We start from the raw sequence: 8990 nt of genomic DNA, 5'->3' as shown, positions 1-8990 counted from the left end.
GGCTTCTTAGAATCATTTCACTTCACGAGCTTTCTTCATGTCAACACTACTTTACCAGGTCTAATCAAAACTGACCCCCTCAAGAAGAGGGACTCTAGGGGAAGAAGTCTATTCCTGGTTGGGAACCCACTGAAGTAGAAGCTTCTAATCAATTTGATGAGTAGTTTACAATTCGAGCTTTTAAACAAGGGCACAGTCTGAATTGACCTCCCCTCCGTCCTCCATCTCCAGGATTACTGTGGACATTGATGCTTAAGACTGGTTGAACGGCTTTTAAATGTCTTACCACACTTCTTACATTCATATCGTTTGTTAGTGTGAGTCTTGACATGCTCAATGAGGATTGTGCTCCGAGTAAAGGCCGCCCCACAGTGATCGCATTTGTAGGGCTTCTCTCCAGTATGAGTTCGGACATGTAAATTAAGTGACGAGCTCTGTCTGAAGGTTTTCCCACAGTCTTTACACTTGTACGGTTTTGCACCAGTGTGACATCGCAAATGTCGACTGAGGCGGGAATGAGATGGGAAACCTTTCTCACACTGGGTACATTTGTAGGGTTTTTCTCCTGCATGGAGTCTTTGATGATACATGATACTACTAAAAAGTCGGAAAGACAATCCACAGTCCTTACACAAAAATGGTTTTTCTCCAGTGTGGATCTTCAGATGTCGAGTAAGGCAAGAATTCTGTCTAAAGGCTTTTCCACACTCGTTGCATTTATAGGGCTTCTCCCCAGTGTGTATCCTCTGATGTTTTGAAAGAGAGGAGCTATGAGTGAAGGATTTCCCACACTCCTTGCATGTATATGGTTTCTCTCCAGTGTGAATTCTCAGGTGTTGATAAAATGACGAACTGTCCTTGAAAGGTCTCCCACAGTGTTTACACAGAAAGGGCTTCTCTCCATTATGGGTTCTTTGATGCATATTGAAAAAGGATAGCTCGGTAAAACGTTTTCCACATTCGTCACACTTGTAAGGCTTTTCTTTTCTGTTGTTTTTTTTATGTGGCTTGCGTGAGGATCTAGCTTTGTGAGCATTTCCACATTCGATACACACGGAGCTTTTTATACCATGCTCCAAGACTCTACCACACTTCCTACACTTACTGGGTTCTTCAGTGTCAGGTTCCTTGTCTTTATCTGAGGCTTCATCTTGAAACAAATTCTTCCTGCATTTTTCACACTCAGAGCTTTCAATACGATTCCTTAAGATTTGAGTAAAGGCTACCCCACACTTAGTACACGTGTCGGTCTTACTCAACGAACCAATTTTAGGATGTCTCTTACGTTCAGTAGGAGATAAAGGGCGGCGTGGGTCCTTCTCACGTTCAATGGATTTCCTGGACTTTGATGTCTTTGTTAAGGAGGCTTTCCGATGTTTGAGTATGTTGGAAGTTTGCTTGACATTCTTCCCAGAGGAGGTCCCTTCTGACTCAGACTCTCTACTTTCATGGCTACTCCGTTTGCCATGATCTTTCTTGGGTTTGCCATATCGCCTCAGGAATTCTGTCTTCAAGCCATAGCCACCATCACTGAAGCAGTACTCTACTGCTTTCTCTAAAGTCAAGTCTTCCATAAAAGCATCCAACTCACTTCTAGACTCACTCTCTAAAAGAGATAACACAGCAAGTATTTCCAATTTGCAATAAAGGAAACTGCTATATTTGGAACAGACATAGGAACACAGTAAAGATTTTAAGAAATACAGCTTAGATATCAGTTACAGCTGCTTAAAACTGACAAGAGAAAAACTGATATAGGAAAGCAAGATGAACACAGAGGCTAGGGAAAACAGTGTAGAAGATGAAAAGCTTGTGTTTTATGTGTGGAAAGGTGCGAGTCTTCACTCTTCTTTCCAATTTCTGTACCAGGTTCAAACCTACTCATTCTCTCTCTACCCAGACCTTATCTTTATATGCTCCTCAAATCTCTGGTCCCAAATGAGCACTTTATTTGCACTGTTTTACTTAATCCTCACAACAACCAATGAAGGACATCTTGTAATTTATTTTATGGACATCACAACTAGACACATCAAGAAGCTTGTCCAAAGCCACATGTATCAGAAGTGGTAAAAGCCAGATTTAAGATTCTTTTATTTTAATTTTGTATGAGTGTTTTGCCTATATGTATGTCTGTGTACTACATGTGTGTAGTGTCCATGGAGGTCCAGAAAACTGGAGTTACAGATGGTTGGGAGCTGCCCTGTGGGTGCAGGGAACCCAGGCCCTCTGGAAAAACAGCCAGCCATCTTAACTGCTGAGTCATCTCTCCAGACCCTAAAGCCATATTTTAATTTGACACCACAGTCTATCCTTTTGATCCCTATATTATACAGCCATTCCTCAAAGCAGACAAATGCATTAATTTTTACAGAAAATCCCAATCACCTCACTAACACACAACACCACCTATGATAAGTCTTCAGACATTACTACAGTCTGGCCCTACCAACCCCAAACCGGGATTATAACTGGGTATCCATTTGTTGTTTCACCCAGATCACAACACTTTTAATCCTATTCTTTGGGTTTGAAAACCTATGAGCTAGAATGCAATGCCCCAGCACATTTTAATAAATTTGACAGGATCAAAGGCTCAAAGTCCTATAATCAAAATGGAACTTTCTCCAAAATCACATATTCATTGTGTTTTTCTTAGAACTCTGAATTTATTCATTAACTGTATTATTCATTCTGGTTTTCCTCTTGTAATGTGTGTGTGTGTGTGTGTGTGTGTGTGTGTGTGTGTGTGCCTGGCTGCATGTGGGAATGCACATGCCCATGATCACACGCCCATGTACATGCATGGGGAGGTCAGAGAAGAATGCTGGGCATCTGTTGTCAGTCTCCACTTTTTTAAAAATACAGGGTCTTTCGCTGAACCAGAAACTGGATGTTTCAGCTAGTCGAGCTGGCCAACGGTTGCTCAAAGTCGACCTGTGTCTGTTGCGAAGCTGGGATACAGGCACAGAAGTCCATGCTTGGCTTTTCCATGGGTCCTGGAGATTCTAACCTGGGTTTTCATGCTTGTATATTGATAAGCATAGCGCTAAGACATCTCCCCAGCTCCAGCCCTGCTCTCTAATCATAAGACCACACAATCATCTTCCTTATTGTTTTAACAGACAATTATGGTGATGGCGCACGCCTTTAACCCTGGCATCTGGAAGATAAGAAGCAAGGGGAGCTCTATGAGTTTGAGGCCAGCCTGGTCTATAGAGCAAGTTCCAGGACAGCCAGGGCTACGCAGAGAAACCCAGTCTTGAAACACAAACAAACAAACAAACAAACAAAACAATCAACCACTTCAAAGCCCCCTAAAACTCAAAATCCTATTATTCACAAGTTACGAGAATTTTTTCATACAGAATAGAAAAATAAGATGTATTATAATTTTTTTTTTGTTTTTTGTTTTTTGTTTTTTGTTTGTTTTTTTGGTTTTTCGAGACAGGGTTTCTCTGTGTAGCCCTGGCTGTCCTGGAACTCACTCTGTAGACCAGGCTGGCCTTGAACTCAGAAATCTGCCTGCCTCTGCCTCCCAAGTGCTGGGATTAAAGGCGTGCACCATCACTGCCCGGCTTGTTTTTTTTTTTTTTTTTAAAAAAAGATTTATTTATTTACTTTTATGTATGTGAGTATACTTGTGGCTGTCTTCAGACACACCAGGTGAGGGCATCAGATCTCATTACAGACGGTTGTGAGCCACCATGTGGTTGCTGGGAATTGAACTCAGAACCTCTGGAAGAGCAGTCAGTGCTCTTAACCGCTGAGCCATCTCTCCAGCTCCTATAATTTTTCTTATTTAAATTTTTTTATTTATTTATATTTCATGTGCATTGCTGTTTTGCCTGCATACATGTCTGTGTGAAGATATCAGATTCTCTGAAATTGGAGTTACAGGCAGTTATGAGCTGACATGTGGGTGCTGGAACTGAACCCAGGTCTTTTAGAAGAACAGTCAGTGTTCTCAACCACTGAGCCAGCCCAAGTTCTGCTTTTATTATTATTTTTTTAAGATTTATTTATTTTATATATGTTAGTTCTTCAGATATCCCAGAAGAGGGCATCAGATCTCATTACAGATGGTTGTGAGCCACCATGTGGTTGCTGGGAATTGAACTCAGGACCTCTGGAAGAGCAGTTCAGTGCTCTTAACCACTGAGCCATCTCCCCAGTCCCCAAGTTCTGTTATTTTTCTTTAAGATTTCCAAGCTCTTTGGTCATTTTTGAAAATGGTGTTTTAATCAGTTACATAATAATCTATCCTATAGAATTTATTGATTTCCTTACTTAATGTTTATCAAATTATGTCCCTACAGTTAGGGCTATAGCTTAGTGGTAGAACATATGTTTAGCATGCATGAGACACTGGACCTAGGTTCTGTACTGTGTGTGTGTGTGTGTGTGTGTGTGTCTGTGTGTGTGTGTATCTTTACATAATACCTAAGGAATAAGAATGCTTCAATACCTCTGATCAATGATCCTTAAGTAGCTACAGATTCAATTCATAACAGTACTGCTGCTTTAAATGTATGTTTATGAGCCATTTTTCATGTTCATAAGCCATTCACATTTTCAGTTTTATCAGTTATCTCCTCAAACTGTTTGCTTGTTATTTCTAAATTATGTTCTGCTAGCTCATTACTAATTGGTATATGTTAAATAATTATCACTACTAAGTCTGATTCTCCCTTAGTATGAACAGCTTTTTACCATGCATAGTACTGTGAAACAATGCAAAACTCATTCTGGGGATAAAGCTCAAAACTGTTGCTTAAGCATAATAGAACAATTGTTTTTTATTTATGTAATTAATGCCTTAGAAGACAGATCAGAAAAAGGCCAGTTTCAATTTTTTAAAGGTACTAATATATGTAATTGCATTTTCATCATTAAAATGTATATTAAATAGTTATTTTTAAATTTTAGGGAGATATAAAGAAACATAACAGAAAAAAAAACCCTAATCCCTTGAAGGTTAGCATACTAAAAATGAACATAAATATTTTCCAGATGTTAAAAACCCATAAACATTTAACCTATACATTTAGACATACATTTTACTCATACACAAATGGAATTATTATACACATTTACTGGTGGAATTTCTACCTACTTTTTGAGATTAAGTCCAAATGCTAATTAAATTATTGTTCCTTTATATAGATACTCCTTGATTTACAAAGGAGTTATGTCTTGGTTAACCCACTGTAAGTTGAAAATACCCTAAACAAAAACATATTCAGCACACCCAACACACCCTGGGGCTTTTAAGTATGACGTTCCATGAACATGAGTGTGTCGAGTGATGCCTGTGCCCAGCCTTGCAAAAGATATCAGATCACACACTGCTGTCAAGTGTAGCTTCTACTACATTAATGTAAAGACAGAATCCTAAAGCAGACGACTGTGGGACTCATCTATATTCCCACATACTTCCTTTTGTGTGCTATTCTTATGGCGAGCATTACCTTACTAACACACGTGTTTGGTATTCGGTCTTTTAAATGTCCATAATAATGTGCCTCTAAGATCTGTGGGGAGACTGCCTGTTGCCCCTGGGGCTGTGTCCACATCCAGCCACTGTCACACACCTTCTCACTGTCACCTGTGAAGCTCACAGATCCAGGACCATTTCTGTGCGATGTGGAGGCTTCTCGGGTGACTGTTGCCACAGGCCTATGAAGCCTTACCTAAATTTTACAAACCATCTTCAGCCTAAGGTCCTTCCTCCCCAGCCTCCTTTCCTTCTCCCTCACTCGGAGGTTACACCTGCACTATGTCCTTCCTCACAGCAGGAATCCCAACTGCATTTTTCTTCACTTGAAATTTCTCCCAACAAATCTCCGGCTTGGAGATACATGTCTTGGCATTCACTTTTTGGAGGACCCAAACCAATGGTGACCCCATTAACATGAACAATACCCTAGGAAGGTGAAGGCTCTTTTCTAACCCACCAACTTTATAGTCTAGCATTAGGCTCACCCAGCCAGGCAGTTTTCATTTTCTTCTTACCTTTTACCAACTCTCCTGGTCTGGGGTCTTTTGAGATTTCTTTTTCCAATACTCTTGGCAACTTAGCCCACTTCAGATGGGAAATCAAGTCAAGTTTGGAAACCGGAGAGCCTGCTCAGAGAAAAGATAGAAAATGATTGTTTATACAAAGAACAAAGGTGACTCAATATTCATAGTTAGCCTGATTCTCTAAGAAAGATACATGATGTCAAACATGGAGGAGAAGGCATCCCAGGAGGAAGGATGGGAAGGCACAACACTGAGGACAAGGAATGATACACCACACCTCCCCCAAAGTGAAGCAAAAGTGTCCTGAGGAGGAAATATCACACAGAAAGTACGTTTTAGGGTCCATTTTTAGGAATGGTCATGTCAGGCGCCAGATGCCCAGCAGATACAGTTAAAAATAGTCCCGTGGCACTTATTTTTCAGATAAGACAACAGAGGATGAGAAAGGCTACTTTCCTAGGTGCTAGATCATGAAGAGATGTCTTTACCCAAAAATTCTAGGGTCCCTAAGTTTTCCAGCAGCACTTCTTTATACAGCTCCCTCTGAGATGGTTCCAGTAGCTTCCACTCTCCTCTGGTGAAGTCCACAGACACATCCTCAAATGTTATAGACTCCTAGATGAAACACAGCATCTGTGAGTGGTACTCGTTCTCAACAGACCTTAGGAGAAGCAGTTAGGGTCTCTGTGTGTGTCTGTGTGTGTGGTGTGTGGTGTGTGGTGTGTGGTGTGTGTGGTGTGTGTGTGTGTGTGTGTGTCTGTGTATGTGAGTCTGTGTGTGTTGGAAACTGAACTCAGGGACTGGTAAATGCTAGTAAGTGCTCTGCCTCAATCTTCTTACTTTTTGCCTTTATTAGTTCTTACTAAGTTGCTTAAGCAGGTTCTGAACTTGACATCCTCCTGCCTCAGCCTCCCAGTAGCTGGGATTGTAGGGCCATGTCCAAACAGGCCTGGTAAATTTTTTATGTTTTAAAAGGATTTTTTATTTTTATGTACATGAATGTTCTGCTCCATATATGTATGTATTCTGCATGTGTGACTTCTGCTTCTAGAGGCTAGGAGAGGACATTGGATCTCCTGGAATTAGAGTGAAGGACAGTTGTGACCTGCAATATAGGTGCTGGAAACTGAACTGAGGTCCCTTACAAGAACAGCCAGTGCTCTTAGCCACTACACCATCTCTCTAGTCCAGGCTTGTGAATTTTTTTTAAGCTTCAAAGTGAGTTTCAGAGTACATATAACTAATATAAGAAATACAGGACAAATTACTGTACAATTCCAACCTTTCCCATTTAAGAATCTGGCATTAAATATTGACTGTATAAGACTTCTCTAAACTGCTAACACTGAGGAAGTTAACCCTAACACATTGATTTCTAAGATTAAAAGGAAAACCATACATGAGGGTATTACCGACATTCACCATCCTCAAATTCGTAGACTATAAGCTAACTTCAGGTAACAGTTAAATACATAATAGCAGCTATTGCAAACTACAGTCATGTCAAGTAGTGTAGTGATGGTTGTTATTATGGAGAGAATGTTTCTCTCTTCAGTCCAGGCTAGCCTCAAGCTCATAGAAGATCTCCTGCTTTGGTGCTTCGAGTACTGAACTGTACGTATCCACCACCACACCTAGCTGCAGCAATGCTTTAAAATATGCAATCAAAGAGAATCCAGTTTGGTACTCATACTCATGCTTACAAGTATGTCACTGTCACAAATAAGTATACTAATTCATTAAAATCACTTTTCCAGTTTTCTTTCTCCTTTGAAACTTGCTTGGAACCCACACTGGCTTCAAACCAGCCATCTTGACTCAGTTTTCTGAGTTCTGAGGTTGTACAGGTACACGCTATCACATGTGGCTTAAAATTTCACTTTCTGTATGATAGAATCTAAAGCATTCTGTGTGTCAGGGAGGCAGAACAATGGTATCTTCAAGAGCTTGGATTAGCATCTTGTCAATGTTATGCCATATAAAATATACCAGGACCCTGAAACTTCAAACAACAGAAATATATTCTCTCATATTTCCAGAGGTCAGAATAGGAGATCAAGTTGCTGGCAGGCATGCACTCGCTTGAACCTCTGGAGAAGAATCCATTCTTTGCCTCTTTCTGGGGGAGAATTCATTCTTTGCCTCTTCCTGCAGCTGCCAGCATCCCTTGACCTTCTAGGACTGTGGTCCAGTACTGTCAGTTGCCTCCCTCTATCACCACCACCATCATTCTGTGTTCATTCTCTCCATGCTGCTTGAATGAAGACACTCAAGGCCTACTCCCATAACCCAGAACCAACTCATCTTTTCAATTCTATTTTATTTTATTAGCATTTTTTGCTTGTTTTGTTCAAAACAGGGTTTCTCTGTATAGCCCTGGCTGTCCTGAAACTCACTCTGTAGACCAGGCTGGTCTCTAACTCAGAAATCCACCTGCCTCCCAATATTGAGATTAAAGGTGTTTGTCACCAATGCTCGGACATCTTTCCAAGTTTTAGTAAAACCAATGCTTCATTGTAAAACCCAATAGCTTAACTACACCTGTAATGAATGATTTTTCTTCAAGCAAATAATATTCACAAGTTGCAGGGACTAGGAAGCAGACATACTCCTAGAACTCATTATTGTTCTCGTATAGAAGTATTACTTAAAACTGTTATCCCCCCCCCCAACTGGTAATTATGAGTACTGGAAACTTACTGCTTCATAAGTAGTTGCTTTTCCCAGCTACTTTATGAGTTCTAGTCTTTCTCAGTTGAACCAAGGTCTTCCAAACAGACAATAACACTGTCTGTAAAGAATATGCCATTGTCTCTCAAACCCCAACACATCTCATTTCTCTTCACTGGTTGACTAATATGTTCAGGAAATATTTACATTTTTCTTACACTGTGAGCCCTGCTTTCTTTCTTTCTTTTTTTCCTTCCTTCCTTCCTTCCTTCCTTCCTTCCTTCCTTCCTTCCTTC

The 8990-nt window shown here is 40.4% G+C and overlaps 1 protein-coding gene across 1 annotated transcript in view; it reads right to left on the bottom strand.

The window, feature by feature from the left end:
* Positions 1–233: 233 nt before the first annotated feature.
* Znf483 (zinc finger protein 483) overlaps positions 234–8990 on the bottom strand; it is a 14336-nt gene continuing 5579 nt past the window's right edge. The window contains exons 4-6 of the mRNA XM_028780031.1: positions 6513–6639; positions 6016–6126; positions 234–1606 (exon numbers count right to left, since the gene is read on the bottom strand). Coding sequence (XP_028635864.1) covers positions 234–1606; positions 6016–6126; positions 6513–6639 — 1611 coding nt within the window. The remainder of the gene's footprint in view (positions 1607–6015; positions 6127–6512; positions 6640–8990) is intronic.

Source organism: Grammomys surdaster, unplaced genomic scaffold, assembly GCF_004785775.1.
Source record: "Grammomys surdaster isolate TR1022 unplaced genomic scaffold, NIH_TR_1.0 363, whole genome shotgun sequence".
In the NCBI taxonomy this organism is placed as follows: domain Eukaryota; kingdom Metazoa; phylum Chordata; class Mammalia; order Rodentia; family Muridae; genus Grammomys; species Grammomys surdaster.
Note: the sequence above shows the minus strand (reverse complement) of the source record. Positions and strands in the feature narration are given on the sequence as shown.